This window comes from Trachypithecus francoisi, unplaced genomic scaffold (genome assembly GCF_009764315.1).
Source record: "Trachypithecus francoisi isolate TF-2019V2 unplaced genomic scaffold, Tfra_2.0 Contig01451, whole genome shotgun sequence".
NCBI classification, from domain to species: domain Eukaryota; kingdom Metazoa; phylum Chordata; class Mammalia; order Primates; family Cercopithecidae; genus Trachypithecus; species Trachypithecus francoisi.
Window position 1 is genome coordinate 3,708,455 of NW_022681432.1, and position 17,717 is coordinate 3,726,171.

The window sequence follows — 17,717 nt, forward strand, 5'->3', positions numbered from 1 at the left end:
TATTTTTTTAAACTGTAGGAACAAAAAAGAACTTATACAATGCAATGAGATTAAATGAAAGAATTTAAAATGCAAAACTCTGCCAGGTTTCAAACTTATATTACAGAATTCTTGGTCAAACATCACTTTTAGTGAAATCAAATGTAAACTTTCTATGTACTTATGTACCACATGCCTAGTAGATACTAAATAATGTTAAATGGCCAGCTGACAAAATGATCCTATATAGTGAAAGGTTTACCACTGATTTTTCTTTTCATTTAAGGCTATGCAAAAGTCATTTTAATCATGTCTTAAAATTGCATATAAAATATATATATGGGTAACCTGATGCCTATACATGATGCCAAGAAATACTTAATATTTTAAAATGTAACAGCACCTTCTGATGTTGGCTTAAGATTGTGAGAGCTATGCAAGGAAAATTATGCAAATTTTCCTTAGTGCTGAGCTACCTAGTTTATTACTATGACTACCCTCTTTTTGTATAATTCTTTGACTCCCACTTCTTTCTGTCTCAACAGCTGCTGTGCTGTCTTATTATATCTGGCCATTTGAAGACATCTACACATTTATTCTATTGTATCAACAATAGAATTCTTTCAAATTACATTTTCTTGTGGGTTTCCTATTTTGATTTATTTTTTAACCAAACTCTCCATAATTTTCTTATCACTAAACAATGGAGACATATAACTGGTGCTTAATCACTGTAGGAAGTTAACATTAGATATGGTGAAAGTGGGCAGCCAACCAGGTGCCATATTGCAGGAACTTGCAGCAGATTGCTGTTCAATTCCAGAACTCTGCTGCAGGGTACTGGGCCCCCACATTTAATTTTATTAACGAATAATTCTCCTCAGAGAGCACATAGAAATAGGCAATAAGCATCAAATGTGAACCTAAGATACTTTGAAAGGTGATATGATGATACAAGCAAGGCAGGAAATCAGACCTTTTCCACAAGCTAGCTGTCATGTGAGTGACATCTGTGTTCCATGGGGGCTGTGACATCCTGTTTTAAATATACAGAAATGTATAACTAAAAGAACAAAACAATAGCCAGCATGAGAAGCCCTTCACAAAGAAGCTGGAGCAAAATCCAAGCATGCTCAGCTACTGCTGCTCTTTCTAAAAGAGCAGTTTATTCTCTCAGGTACCTGTGATTCTCCTGTTAAGTTAGTCTCCCCTAATAGCACCTGTATTTTTCTTCCTATTTAGGATACAAGTGGGTGTATGCGGGGTAGGTTTCAGAAGAAGACTGATGTTTACTAGATTCCTATGAATATGAACCTGATTTATTTTGCATGTGTTTTCTCATTTAATCCTTTTTAGCAATCCTATGAGATAGGTAGTATTATGTCCATTTTGATATAATGAAAATAAGCTTCAGAGAGAGATTAAGTCACCTGTTCACAACTAGGAAGAGACAGAACTGAGATTCAAACATAGGATATTCTAGATTCTTACTGTTTTGCACTGAGGAGAAAAATTTCAGCCTCTATTTGTTACAAACTGTAAGCCCTTGCTATGTATTCATCATAATAAAAATCTATGCTATTTCTGGCTTTAAATGTTTGTTGCTGGAGAATAGAAGTGTTGTACATATATGTTGAACTGATGGACCTCATCGATTCTGTGATATTTTGTTTTGTTTTGTTTTTGAAAAGTTTGCAGTTACATACAGAGGCTTACCGACACTTCTTCTCTTTTATATTAAAGATACTGCCTGCTAGGTTTAGAGTAAAAATAATGTACTCAATTTTGTCCAAAGAGGATTAGTTAATTTTTCCAGGGAATTCTGCAAGAAGTCTAGCTATCTTCATTCAATGCTTTTAAGCTTAGCTATGATAATAGGGGGTTTTGTTCCACTTCTGCTTATCCGTATACATTTTCTATTTGTATGCCATTTCCCTAGCAGAGCATTGTGACTGACACTGCTTGTAAGACAAGTAAAATGTTAGCCGAGCAATGTCAGTTGAAACTCTAGAATTCACTGTCGATCTTTTTAAAATAAATAAACTGACAATGACAGCACTTTCTCACATATGGTATATTTGGAAAGGAGTGGGTCAGGGATTTGGATGCCAGAACTCCAGAGACTGAAAGCCAAAAGGTAACTGTTGTCCAGACCCCTATTCTGTAAAATTGAAGGAAGTTATTTTCAAGAATAAATTTCAAGTAGTTTTGTGATGATAAGTGCTTTATATTAGGCAGCAATCTCCAGAGAAATAGAACTCATACATTAGATGGAGATAAAGAATTGTCTCACACTATTGTGAAGGCAGAGGTCCCACAGTCCTCAGTCTGCAAGCTGGAGGCCAGGGAAAGATGACGTGTAGTATTGGTCTCAGTCGAAAGGCCTGAGAATGAGGAAAGCCAAGTCCAGTAAATTCCAGTCCCAAATCCAGCAGCTTCAAGACCCAAGAAGAGCCAATGCTTCAGTCTGAGTCTAAAGGTTAGAAAAGACCAGTGTCCCAGCTCAACAATCAGGCAAGAGGAATTCCCTCATAACCCAGGCTTTTTGTTCAGTTCCAGTCTTCAATTAAATAGATGAGGCCCATTCGCATTAGGAAGGGCAATCTACTTAACTCAATCTACCGATTTATATGTTAATCTAATTCTGAAACATCCTCACGGACACACCCAGAATAATGTTTGACCAAATGCTTGGGCACAGTTTAGCCCAGTCAAATTGACACATTACATTAACTACCACAAAGATATATTTCAGAAAGTCAAGGATCAGAAACTATTAGAATGTAAATGATAACTCTCTTATTGAAGGGTGTTAACATCAGGAATGTATTTTTACAACTCCTACAACTCAATACCGAAAACAAATAACCCATTTAAACAATGGACAAAGGACCTGAGTGGGAACCTCTTCAAAAAAGATACACAAGTAGCCAACAAGCATATAAAAAGATGTTCAATGTCACTAATCAACAGGGAAATGCAAATCAAAGACTCAGTGAGATTTCACCTCATACCAATTAAGATATCTACTGTAAAAACACACACAGGTACAAACAAATGCACACATGTTCAGAAAATGGCAAGGATTAGTGAGGAGATAGAGAAATCAAAACCTCTATGCACCGTTAGTGGGAATGGGAGATGGTATATCTGCTGGGGAAAACAGTATGTAGGTTTCTCAAAATATGAAAAATAGAATTACCCTGTGATCCAACAATTCCACCTCTGGGTATATATTCCAAGGAATTAAAAACAGGGTTTTGAAAAGATATTTGTATGCATATATTCATACCATTATTCACAGCAGCCAAAACATGGAAATAACCTAAATATTCATCAATGAATGAATGTATGAACAAAAATTTGGTACATGCATACAATGAAATATTATTCAGTCTTACAAAGGAAGGAAATTCTGACACATGCTATGACATAGATGAACTTTGAAGACATTATGCTAAGTTAAATAAGCCAGTTACATAAACACAAATATTTCATTATTTTATTTATATGAGCTATCTAGAGTAGTTAAACTAAGGAAGGTTTAATAGAATGGTCATTGCTTGGGGTTGGGGGAGGGGAAATGGGTAGTTTATTGCAGGGGTTCCCACTCCATGAGCCATGGACTGGTACGAGTCCACACAGCAGGAGGTGAGCAGCAAGCAAACGACCATTAATGCCTGAGCTCTGCCTCCTGACAGATCAGTGGCGGCACTCGATTATCATAGGAGTGCCTATGATAATCTATTGTGAACTGTGCATGCAAGGGATCTAGGTTGTGCACTCCTTATGAGAATCTAATTAATGCCTGCTGATGTGAGGTAAACCAGTTTCATCCTGAAACCATCCTCCTAGGCAACCCCACCCTCATCCGTGGAAATATTGTCTTCCATGAAATTGGTCCCTAGTGCCAAAAAGGTTGGGGACTGCTGGTTTAATGGATATGAAAAAGTTCTAGAGATGGGTGGCACAACAGTGTAACTGTACTTAACACTACTGAACTTTACATTGAAAAGTGTTTATAATGGCAAATGTTATATATATTTTACCACAATTTGAAAAATACATCAGTCAAATTAATTTTCTTCCCAGAAAAATTCACATAAGAGGATTACTTTTGAGGACCTCATATTGCACCTCACAGAGTTAACAAGCCATTTTCACTGGAGATAGAAACTATGTTAATAAATAAATTGAATGAAACAATATATGGAGCATAAGATTTTCTAAAAGTCACATACACAATTTAAAATTGTAAAACTTTGCTAATAATAAAAATGTACTCAATGTGATTAAAATATCATTGTGTAAAAAAGATAACACTTTAACACATGTTTAGTACAGTTCTTCTCACTAGGAGTATAGAAATTTTAAAAATAAAAAAGAAATAAAGCCAAGATTTTTTAAATGAGCATTTAACATAAAAATAAATGCATATGTTCAATAAGTATATAAAATGATTAATCCTCCTTATGCTTCAAGAAAACAAAATAAGAAGTTATGTTTTCACTAAATTGGCAAAAATTACACAGTAGAATAAAACTTAATATTTAAGAAGATAGAGGAAAAAAGGTACCATCATGCATTTCTGCCTTCATTCAAAGGCAGCCTGACAATATTTATTTAATTTTTAAAATTATACTTTAAGTTCTGGGATATGTGTGCAGAATGTGCAGATTTGTTATATAGGTATACACATGCCATGGTGGTTTGTTGCACCTATCAACCCGTCATCTACATTGGGTATTTTGCCTAATGCTATCCCTCCCTGCTCCCCCCACCCCACAACAGGCCTCGGTGTGTGATGTTTCCCTCCCTGTGTCCATGTGTTTTCATTGTTCAACTCCCATTTATGAGTGAGAACATACAGTGTTTGGTTTTCTGTTCCTGCGTTACTTTGCTGAGAATGATGGTTTCCAGTTTCATCCATGTCCCTGCAAAGGACATGAACTCATCTTTTTTATGGCTGCATAGTATTCTATAGTATATGTGCCACATTTTCTTAACAGTCTATCACTGATGGACATTTGGGTTGGTTCCAAGTCTTTGCTACTGTGAACAGTGCTGCAATAAACATAAGTGTGTATGTGTCTTTATAGTAGAATGATTTAAAATCCTTTGAGTATATACCAAGTAATGGGATTACTGGGTCAAATGTTATTTCTACTTCTAGATCCTTGAGGAACTTCCACACTGTCTTCCACAATGGTTGAACTAATTTACACTCCCACCACCAGTGTAAAAGCGTTCCTATTTCTCCACATCCTTTGCAGCATCTACTGTTTCCTGACTTTTTAATGATTGCCATTCTAACTAGTGTGAGATGGTATCTCATTGGGGTTTTGATTTGCATTTTTCTAATGCCCAGGGATGATGAACTTTTTAAAATATATTTGTTGGCTGCATAAATGTCTTCTTTTGAGAAGTGTTTATTTATATCCTTCACCCACTTTTTGATGGGGTTGTTGATTTTTTTCTTGTAAATTTGTTTAAGTTATTTGTAGATTCTGGGTATTAACCCTTTGTCAGATGGATAGATTGCAAAAATTTTCTCCCATTCTGTAGGTGCCTGTTCACTTTGAGGACAGTTTCTTTTGCTGTGCAGAAGCTCTTTAGTTTAATTAGATTCCATTTGTCAATTTTGGCTTTTGTTGCCATTGCTTTTGGTGTTTTAGTCATGAAGTCTTTGCCCATGCTCAAGTCCTGAATGGTATCGCCTAGGTTTTCTTCTAGGGTTTTTATGGTTTTAGGTCTTAAGTGTAAGTCTTTAATCCATCTTGAGTTAATTTTTGTATAAGGTGTAAGGAAGGGATCCAGTTTCAGTTTTCTGCATATGGCTAGCAAGTTTTCCCAACACCATCTATTATATAGGACATCGGCCGGGTGTGGTAGCTCCAGCCTGTAATCCCAGCACTTTGGGAGGCTGAGACAGGTGGATCACGAGGTCAGGAGATCGAGACCATCCTGGCTAACACGGTGAAACCCCGTCTCTACTAAAAAACTACAAAAAAACTAGCTGGGCAAGGTGGCGGGCACCTATAGTCCCAGCTACTCGGGAGGCTGAGGCAGGAGAATGGCATGAACCTGGGAGGCAGAGCTTGCAGTGAGCTGAGATTCGGCCACTGCACTCCAGCCTGGGCGACAGAGCGAGACTCCATCTTAAAAAAAAAAAAAAAAAAAAAAAAAAAAAAAAAAAACTATAGGGCATCATTTCCCCATAGCTTGTTTTTGTCAGGTTTGTCAAAGACCAGATGGTTGTAGATGTGTGGTATTATTTATGAGGCCTCTTTTCTGTTCCATTGGTCTATATGTTTGTTTTGGTACCAGTGCCATGCCATTTTGTTTACTGTAGCCTTGTAGTATAGTTTGAAGTCAGGTAGCATTATGCCTCCAGTTTTGTTCTTTTTGCTTAGGATTTTCTTGGCTATATGGGCTCTTTTTTGCTTCCATATACAATTTAAAGTAGTTTTTTCTAATTCTGTGAAGAAAGTCAATGGCAGCTTGATGGGAATACTATTGAGTCTATAAATTACTTTGGGTGCTATGGCCATTTTCACAATATTGATTCTTCCTATCCATGAGTGTGGAATATTTTTCCATTTGTTTGCATCCTCTCTTATTTCCTTGAGCAGTGGTTTGTAGTTTTCCTTGAACAGGTCCTTCACATCCCTTGTAAGTTCTATTCCTATGTATTTTATTCTCTTTGTAACAATTGTGAATGGGAGTTCACTCATGATTTGACTCTCTGTCTATTATTGGTATATAGAAATGCTTGTGATTTTTGCACATTGATTTTGTATCCTGACACTTTGCTGAAGTTGCTTATCAGCTTAAGGAGATTTTGGGCTGAGATGATGGGATTTTCTAAATATACAATCATGTCATCTGCAAAAAGAGACAATTTGACTTCCTCTCTTCCTATTTGAATACAATATATTTCTTTATCATGCCTGATTGTCCTGTCCAGAACTTCCAATACTATGTTGAATAGGAGTGGTGAGAGAGGGCATCCTTTCTTGTGCTGGTTTTCAAAGGGAATGCTTCCAGCTTTTGCCCATTCAGTACAATATTGACTGTGGGTTTGTCATAAATAGCTCTTATTATTTTGAGATATATTTCATCAATACCTAGCTTATTAATTTAAATGCACATACTCTTAGGTTCACTAATCACACTTTGTGGTCTAAGGTCTAAAATTAAGGCCTCATATTCTGCACATATTGGCATCCAGGGAAAACTGGGAGACCCTCGATTGGACCTCCTCATTATGTTCCTGCAGATAAAATATACTATTCAAATAGCTCTTTATATCATAGGCACCAAACACAATGCCTGTTTATTTCTGAGTCCCTCAGTTCCCTGCTAGTCCACAGAATGATTCAAACAGGCCAATCACATCCTCCTTTGGGAACCAGGAGTTACACCACCTTCTTGTTACTACAAAGCTTGCCTCCCACAGACCCTGCTTGTTTACTCTATTCCTAAGTGTAGCCCCATGTGGCTCTGCATGTCATAAAATGTCCTCAGCCTGTGAGTATATGTGACTAATACACTACTGTTGACCTCATCTATGTAGTGTTGGGTGTCGTAGTTTTGACCATCCCAATGACTTTAGGTCAAAAATCCCTTCCTCACCAACGGGAAGCAGAGGAGGTGATCAAAACACACTGCTAGGAATTTCATATCACATATAATGTTCATCAATAGATAACTGTAACTAAAGTGTGGAGTGCCCAGATGATGTAGCACAATGTAGCAGTTAAAAACACTGAGGTACACAAAAAATTAAAAATAGAATTACCATATTACCCACCAATCTCACATCTGGTATTGAAAAAAAAAAAGAAATCAGGATATCAAGAAGATGTCTGCCCTCCAACGTTTACTGTAGCATTATTCACAATAGCCAAAATATGGAAAAACCTAAATGTCCATAGAGGGGGGAAAAATAAAAAACAGCAAAAATGTTTCTTAGACATACAGTGGAATTTTATTAACCTTAAAAGGGAAGGAAATTCTGCCATACAGGACAACATGGATGAACCAGGAAGTCATTTTGTTAAGTGAAGTAAGCTAGGCACAGAAAGACTGATACTTCTTGATCCCACTTATATGAGGAATCTAAAATAGTCAAACTCAGAACCAGAGAGCAGAAAAGTGGTTTCTAGGAGCTGGGGGGAGGGGGAAATGGAGAGTTTGCTGTTCCACGGGTATAAAATTTCAGTTATAAAAGATGAATAGCCAGTGAAACACTGTCTCTACTAAAAATCCAAAAAATTAGCCGGGCATGGTGGCAGGCGCCTGTAGTCCCGGCTACGGGGGAGGCTGAGGCAGGGGAAACGGCTTGAATCCAGGAGGTGGAGGTGGCAGTGAGCCAAGATCGCACCACTGCACTCCAGCCTGGGCGACAGAGTGAGACTCCGTCCCAAATTAAAAAAAAAAAAGACTCTACCTCTGCGGACAGCGCACAGCTGCAGTCCATTAGGGGAAAGAGCGGGGCCGTGGCAGACGCGAACGACTCTGTCTGACAGCTTTGGGGAGAGCCGTGGATCTCCTAACGCGGAGGTTGAGATCTGAGAACGGACAGACTGCCTGCTCAGGTGGGTCCCTGACCCCTGAGTAGCCTAGCTGGGAGACATCCCCCACTAGGGGCAGTCTGACACCCCCACCTCACAGGGTGGAGTCACCCCTGAGAGGAAACTTCCAAAGAAAGAATCAGACAGGTACACTCGCTGTTCAGCAATATTCTATCTTCGGCAACCTCTGCTGCTGACACCCAGGCAAACAGGGTCTGGAGTGGACCTCAAGCAATCTCCAACAGACCAACAGACAGTCCTTCTGACTGTCAGAAGGAAAACTATCAAACAGGAAGGACACCTATACCAAAACCCCATCAGTACGTCACCATCATCAAAGACCAGAGACAGATAAAACCACAAAGATGGGGAAGAAGCAGGGCAGAAAAGCTGGAAATTCAAAAAATAAGAGCGCATCTCCTCCTGCAAAGGAGCGCAGCCCATCGCCAGCAACGGATCAAAGCTGGTCAGAGAATGACTTTGACGAGATGAGAGAAGAAGGCTTCAGTCCATCAAACCTCTCAGAGCTAAAGGAGGAATTACGTACCCAGCGCAAAGAAACTAAAAATCTTGAAAAAAAAGTGGAAGAATTGACAGCTAGACTAATTAATGCAGAGAAGATCATAAACGAAATGACAGAGATGAAAACCATGACACGAGAAATACGTGACAAATGCACAAGCTTCAGTAACCGACTCGATCAACTGGAAGAAAGAGTATCAGCGATGAGGACCAAATGAATGAAATGAAGCGAGAAGAGAAAACCAAAAGAAAAAAGAAGAAAAAGAAATGAACAAAGCCTGCAAGAAGTATGGGATTATGTAAAAAGACGAAATCTACGTCTGATTGGGGTGCCTGAAAATGAGGGGGAAAATGGAACCAAGTTGGAAAACACTCTTCAGGATATCATCCAGGAGAACTTCCCCAACCTAGTAGGGCAGGCCAACATTCAAATTCAGGAATACAGAGAACGCCACAAAGATACTCCTCCAGAAGAGCAACTCCAAGACACATAATTGCCAGATTCACCAAAGTTGAAATGAAGGAAAAACTCTTAAGGGCAGCCAGAGAGAAAGGTCGGGTTACCCACAAAGGGAAGCCCATCAGAATAACAGCAGACCTCTCGGCAGAAACTCTACAAGCCAGAAGAGAGTGGGGGCCAATATTCAACGTTCTTAAAGAAAAGAATTTTCAACCCAGAATTTCATATCCAGCCAACTAAGCTTCATCAGTGAAGGAGAAATAAAATCCTTTACAGATAAGCAAATGCTTAGAGATTTTGTCACCACCAGGCCTGCCTTACAAGAGACCCTGAAGGAAGCCCTAAACATGGAAAGGAACAACCGGTACCAGCCATTGCAAAAACATGCCAAAATGTAAAGAACATCGAGGCTAGGAAGAATTGCATCAACTAACGAGCAAAATAACCAGTTAATATCATAATGACAGGATCAAGTTCACACATAACAATATTAACCTTAAATGTCAATGGACTAAATGCTCCAATTAAAAGACACAGACTGGCAAACTGGATCAAGAGTCAAGACCCATCAGTCTGCTGTATTCAGGAGACCCATCTCACATGCAGAGACATACATAGGCTCAAAATAAAGGGATGGAGGAAGATCTACCAAGCAAATGGAGAACAAAAAAAAGCAGGGGTTGCAATCCTAGTCTCTGATAAAACAGACTTTAAACCATCAAAGATCAAAAGAGACAAGAAGGCCATTACATAATGGTAAAGGGATCAATTCAACAGGAAGAGCTAACTCTCCTAAATATCTATGCACCCAATACAGGAGCACCCAGATTCATAAAGCAAGTCCTTAGAGACCTACAAAGAGACTTAGACTCCCATACAATAATAATGGGAGACTTCAACACTCCACTGTCAATATTAGACAGATCAACGAGACAGAAAGTTAACAAGGATATCCAGGAATTGAACTCATCTCTGCACCAACCGGACCTAATAGACATCTATAGAACTCTCCACCCCAAATCAACAGAATATACATTCTTCTCAGCACCACATCGCACTTATTCCAAAATTGACCACATAATCGGAAGTAAAGCACTCCTCAGCAAATGTACAAGAACAGAAATTATAACAAACTGTCTCTCAGACCACAGTGCAATCAAACTAGAACTCAGGACTAAGAAACTCAATCCAAACCGCTCAACTACATGGAAACTGAACAACCTGCTCCTGAATGACTACTGGTACATAACGAAATGAAAGCAGAAATAAAGATGTTCTTCAAACCAATGAGAACAAAGATACAACATACCAGAATCTCTGGACACATTTAAAGCAGTGTGTAGAGGGAATTTATAGCACTAAATGCCCACAAGAGAAAGCAGGAGAGATCTAAAATGGACACTCTAACATCACAATTAAAAGAACTAGAGAGGCAAGAGCAAACACATTCAAAAGCTAGCAGAAGGCAAGAAATAACTAAGATCAGAGCAGAACTGAAGGAGATAGAGACACAAAAAACCCTCCAAAAATCAATGAATCCAGGAGTTGGTTTTTTGAAAAGATCAACAAAATGACAGACCGCTAGCAAGACTAATAAAGAAGAAAAGAGAGAGGAATCAAATAGTCGCAATAAAAATGATAAAGGGGATATCACCACCGACCCCACAGAAATACAAACAACCATCAGAGAATACTATAAATGCCTCTACGCAAATCAACTAGAAAATCTAGAAGAAATGGATAATTTCCTGGACACTTACACTCTCCCAAGACTAAACCAGGAAGAAGTTGAATCCCTGAATAGACCAATAGCAGGCTCTGAAATTGAGGCAACAATTAATAGCCTACCCACGAAAAAAAGTCCAGGACCAGATGGATTCACAGCTGAATTCTACCAGAGGTACAAGGAGGAGCTGGTACCATTCCTTCTGAAACTATTTCAATCAATAGAAAAAGAGGGAATCCTCCCCAACTCTTTTTATGAGGCCAACATCATCCTGATACCAAAGCCTGGCAGAGACACAACAAAAAAAGAGAATTTTAGACCAATATCCCTGATGAACATCGATGCAAAAATTCTCAATAAAATACTGGCAAACCGGATTCAGCAGCACATCAAAAAGCTTATCCACCATGATCAAGTGGGCTTCATCCCTGGATGCAAGGCTGGTTCAACATTCGCAAATCAATAAACGTAATCCAGCATATAAACAGAACCAAAGACAAGAACCACATGATTATCTCAATAGATGCAGAAAAGGCTTTTGACAAAATTCAACAGCCCTTTATGCTAAAAACCCTCAATAAATTCGGTATTGATGGAACGTACCTCAAAATAATAAGAGCTATTTATGACAAACCCACAGCTAATATCATACTGAATGGGCAAAAACTGGAAAAATTCCCTTTGAAAACTGGCACAAGACAGGGATGCCCTCTCTCACCACTCCTATTCAACATCGTGTTGGAAGTTCTGGCTAGGGCAATCAGGCAAGAGAAAGAAATCAAGGGTATCCAGTTAGGAAAAGAAGAAGTCAAATTGTCCCTGTTTGCAGATGACATGATTGTATATTTAGAAAACCCCATTGTCTCAGCCCAAAATCTCCTTAAGCTGATAAGCAACTTCAGCAAAGTCTCAGGATACAAAATTAATGTGCAAAAATCACAAGCATTCTATACACCAGTAACAGACAAGCAGAGAGCCAAATCAGGAATGAACTTCCATTCACAATTGCTTCAAAGAGAATAAAATACCTAGGAATCCAGCTTACAAGGGATGTAAAGGACCTCTTCAAGGAGAACTACAAACCACTGCTCAGTGAAATCAAAGAGGACACAAACAAATGGAAGAACATACCATGCTCATGGATAGGAAGAATCAATATCGTGAAAATGGCCATACTGCCCAAGGTTATTTATAGATTCAATGCCATCCCCATCAAGCTACCAATGAGTTTCTTCACAGAATTGGAAAAAACGGCTTTAAAGTTCATATGGAACCAAAAAAGAGCCCGCATTGCCAAGACAATCCTAAGTCAAAAGGACAAAGCTGGAGGCGTCACGCTACCTGACTTCAAACTATACTACAAGGCTACAGTAACCAAAACAGCATGGTACTGGTACCACAACAGAGATATAGACCAATGGAACAGAACAGAGTCCTCAGAAATAATACCACACATCTACAGCCATCTGATCTTTGACAAACCTGACAAAAACAAGAAATGGGGAAAGGATTCCCTATTTAATAAATGGTGCTGGGAAAATTGGCTAGCCATAAGTAGAAAGCTGAAACTGGATCCTTTCCTTACCCCTTATACGAAAATTAATTCAAGATGGATCAGAGACTTAAATGTTAGACCTAATACCATAAAAACCCTAGAAGAAAATCTAGGTAGTACCATTCAGGACATAGGCATGGGCAAGGACTTTATGTCTAAAACACCAAAAGCAACGGCAGCAAAAGCAAAATTGACACATGGGATCTAATTAAACTAAAGAGCTTTTGCACAGCAAAAGAAACTACCATCAGAGTGAACAGGCAACCTACAGAATGGGAGAAAATTTTTGCAACCTACTCATCTGACAAAGGGCTAATATCCAGAATCTACAAAGAACTCAAACAAATATACAAGAAAAAAACAAACAACCCCATCAAAAAGTGGGCAAAGGATATGAACAGACATTTCTCAAAAGAAGACATCCATACAGCCAACAGACACATGAAAAAATGCTCATCATCACTCGCCATCAGAGAAATGCAAATCAAAACCACAATGAGATACCATCTCACACCAGTTAGAATGGCAATCATTAAGAAGTCAGGAAACAACAGGTGTTGGAGAGGATGTGGAGAAATAGGAACACTTTTACACTGTTGGTGGGATTGTAAACTAGTTCAACCATTATGGAAAACAGTATGGCGATTCCTCAAGGATCTAGAACTAGATGTACCATATGACCCAGCCATCCCACTACTGGGTATATACCCAAAGGATTATAAATTACTCTACTACAAAGACACATGCACACGTATGTTTATTGCGGCACTATTCACAATAGCAAAGACTTGGAATCAACCCAAATGTCCATCTGTGACAGACTGGATTAAGAAAATGTGGCACATATACACCATGGAATACTATGCAGCCATAAAAAAGGATGAGTTTGCGTCCTTTGTAGGGACATGGATGCAGCTGGAATCCATCATTCTTAGCAAACTATCACAAGAAGAGAAAACCAAACACCGCATGTTCTCACTCATAGGTGGGAACTGAACAATGAGATCACTTGGACTCGGGAAGGGGAACATCACACACTGGGGCCTATCATGGGGAGGGGGGGGAGGGAGGGATTGCATTGGGGAGTTATACATGATATAAACGTCATGCACATGTACCCTAGAACTTAAAGTATAATAAAAAAAAAAAAAAAACTCCTAGAGATCTGCTGTACAACATTGTGCCTATAAGTAACAATACTGAATTGTACATTTAAAATTTTGTTAGGAAGCTTGATGTCACATTGTGCTCTTGTCACTAAAAAAGACTGAGGCATATGTGTTTTTGATGATTTAGAAAAATCTCTAATGCACAGTATTAAGTGGAAAAGTTTAGATTTGTAGTATCATGCCAATTGTTTGGCACTAATTCAACACTGCACGTAAAAGGGCAGTGTTGAATTACAGATTTTTAATAGTCATTTCAAAGCAGTTTCGTTTAAGTACAAATATATAACTCAGCTCCTCATTTAACCAAGATACATACTTAAAACAGGAAACTCTGTACCCCCATATCAGTGGTGTCATTTAATGTTATTTAAAAAAGAAAAACAAAGAGCCAAACTCTTAGAAGTGTCGTTGAGGCTGATAAAATGACAGAAGATTTCTATCTATTATTATACATTGCAATATAAGCCAAGTGAAGTCACTTGTTGTTAAGTACAGTTATCTGTTTACTTGGCCAAAGTCTCATCTTTCACCTAGATTGCCTGGGTTATTGGAATACTACTCTTTTCACAAAATCAACAAGATAATCGCCTGTCTCCTTCACCTCAGCCACAGGTTTAGGTTTCATGATGCTTTGTAAAGTGAAAGTGGTTTGAGAGTCCAATAGAAAAACAAAACTGACATCAACTTCAAGCTTCCCTAGGGAAAAATTCATCTTCTTTTGTAAAAGTCCACTTTTTTTCCTTCTCTAAATGAGTATTCACAGTTTTACTGCGAATTGACTTGTATTACCTCATTTATTTTCTTAGTAAAAATATGCTCTTAGGAACTTTAAAAATAACTGCTCTTCCCCTATATGCTTCTCCTTAATAAGAATTGTCATAATAAGTTGCCTTTAGCATTGCTAGTGCTAAGACCCCAGCACATTTCCCGCAAATGAAATCAGGTTTTATTTAGTTCAGTTAAAGAATGAATCATGTTTCGATGTCCTCTAAATGAATTACAAATTAATTAGCTGAATGCGTTCAGCGTTGTGTTCATTATCACTTCTATTGTGACAGTAATGTATGTTAGCTTGCACTGGAGAACATGATGTAAAGGAAAATAATGGGAATATTTATACTGGCTATTTTGATGAATTATTTGAATCTACATAGAATCTTACTATAATGTATCTTGCTCTCTGTTTTATTCTAAGAATTTTAGCTCTGCAACTATTGTGCAATCAATGTTGGCTGAACACCAAATGTGATTTTTATGTTGTAAATAACTAGAGAATTAGTCTTCTTAATTAAATAAATAAAAAAAACTTAGATGGCCTGTTTTGATCCATTTATTGGAAACATGTAATTTAGTATTAGTACTTACAATAACTGTTACTCGTCAGGGACTTTTTAAGTAGGAGAGAACAGATTTAGGTGATAATGAAATTAATTAACACACACACACAAAATATGATATATCTTATGAAAAAGCATGCTTTAAATATGCAATCTAACTTCACTTCCTTGGTAGTAAACCAAGAATTCATATATTTTTTTTTTTTCCTTTTGGTGGCTAAATTTACTATTCAAAAGCTTGTAGCTTTAAAAGAGACACATTTGCAACTGTTGTTTAATATTACATCAGTTTTAACTATGGTAACCCTTTTTATTAAGCCATGTTTTATATGTTGTGTATATTATTTTCCACTGTTTCCAGAATCTAGTTTAGGAGGTTTCATTTTAAATTTCAGTTAGAAAGGAAATGTTGAAAGCATTGTATGTCTGAGGAGTATTTGAGGGCTAGCCTCTGTGTGGGACTTGATCATATCATCTTAGGCAGAAGAACACAACAGAACCCCATACCTCAAGCCATGAATTGCAACAGCTGTCCCAGACTCACTCTGACAGTTTCTCTCTCTCTCTCTCTCTCTCCTCTCTCTCTCTCTCTCTCTCTCTCTGTCTCTCTCTCTCTGTCTCTCTCATTTTTTTGTCTCTCTGTTTCATCAGAAGCACATACACAGGGCTTTGCTGTATATATTTTTAATTAAAGCCCATGTTTAGATTTTTCCACCATGTCTGAAAATAATTTGAGACTTCACTGGGATAACAACAACTAGAAAAACTCAGATGTTTCTATTTATGGCTCTGCCATGGACTCTCTGTGCCCTGTTGAATGAGTCCTTTGGCCTAGCTTTTCCAAAGTAGAGGTCATTATTCCATCACATTTCTAATTTACTTCCTAGGGATACTGAGAATTCATTGAAATAAAACAACATGTAAATCTGATAATTTATTGAATAAGGAAAACCTAAGGACAAAAAGGGTAGGCTTATTATGAAACTTGATGAGGCCATAAATATGATTTTAGGGCTACGTTATCTCCTTACTTTTCTCTTATTTACATTTTTAGTTAATTATAACATCAGTAGGAAACTAATATCTAGATTTGTATAACAAATCTAGATTAACTTATCAAAAGGCAGCACACTAATGTAAGCCTGTCTTTGTTTTTTTGTGTTTAGTATGTGAATGTAAATATCTGTATTATAGAAAAAAGTTTAAAAGAATATACATTACAATGTTAACAAGCATTATTTCTAATTTGTAAGTAATTTAAAGTATCTTATTTTTACCTGTATTTTATACAATGAACATGTATTACTTGTGTTATTAAAACTATTTTAAATCACCATTGTTTAATTGCTATCAGTTCAAAAATTCTATGCATTTCCTCCTAGCACACTGTATTGTTATGGAAATTTAAAAAATAAAAATGCTTATTTTCAGAACAGGAGGACAGAATAAGAAGTGTGAAATAAATGCTGCTACTATTGTAGCACATCTCACCCTGATGTTTCTCTTTGTAATATTATTACCTTTGATTACTCTAAACTTAAAAATTCAAAACAATTTAAAAATGTGTTTTTCAGCTGCAGGACCGCACTCAGTTCAGTGACCGAGACTTAGCCACCCTTAAGAAGTATTGGGACAATGGCATGACTAGCCTGGGCTCTGTTTGTAGAGAGAAAATTGAAGCTGTTGCAACTGAATTAAATGTTGACTGTGAAATAGTTCGGGTAAGACATTTTCTATAATTTTCATGCTATGGTTGCTGAGTGGCATAAATGAAAGCTTTAAAATCTTACATGAGGTGCTCTAAGCAATACTAGCAATAAAGTGAAAACATAACTCACAGAATAGGAGATAATATTTTGAAATCATGTATCTGATAAGGAATTTGTATCAAAGCATGTAAAGAACAATTACAAGTCAATAATAAAAATGCCAATAACCCAATTTTAAAAATAGGCAAAGGAACTGAATAGACATTTCTCTTAAAAAGATATACATATTGCCATATTTACCTGAAAATATCTTCAACATCATTAGTCATTATGGAAATGGAAATAAAAATTACAAGTTACCATTTACCCACTGTAATAATATTAATATAAAAGGTAGATAATAATGAGTTTTGGCCAGGATATGGATAAATTGTTACCCTTATACATTGCTGGTAAGAATGTAAAATATTTTAGCAAGTTGGACAACAATCCTCAAACAGTTTAACACTAAGTTCTCATATGACCAAAAATTCCACTGGTGAAATGGATTTCACTCCACTCAAAAGAATAAAAAATGTATGTCCAACTGAAAAAGTTGTACACTGATATTCATAACAGAGTTTTCCATAATATCCAAATGGAAACAGCCCAAACATCCACCAAGTGAATGAATAGACAACATCT

General features: G+C 37.4%; 1 protein-coding gene across 1 annotated transcript in view; it reads left to right on the plus strand.

Moving 5' to 3' along the window:
* The first annotated feature begins 732 nt into the window (after positions 1–732).
* The window catches only part of LOC117096172 (highly divergent homeobox-like), a 58,084-nt gene continuing 41,099 nt past the window's right edge, over positions 733–17,717 (plus strand). The window contains exons 1-2 of the mRNA XM_033233199.1: positions 733–816; positions 16,899–17,045. Coding sequence (XP_033089090.1) covers positions 733–816; positions 16,899–17,045 — 231 coding nt within the window. The remainder of the gene's footprint in view (positions 817–16,898; positions 17,046–17,717) is intronic.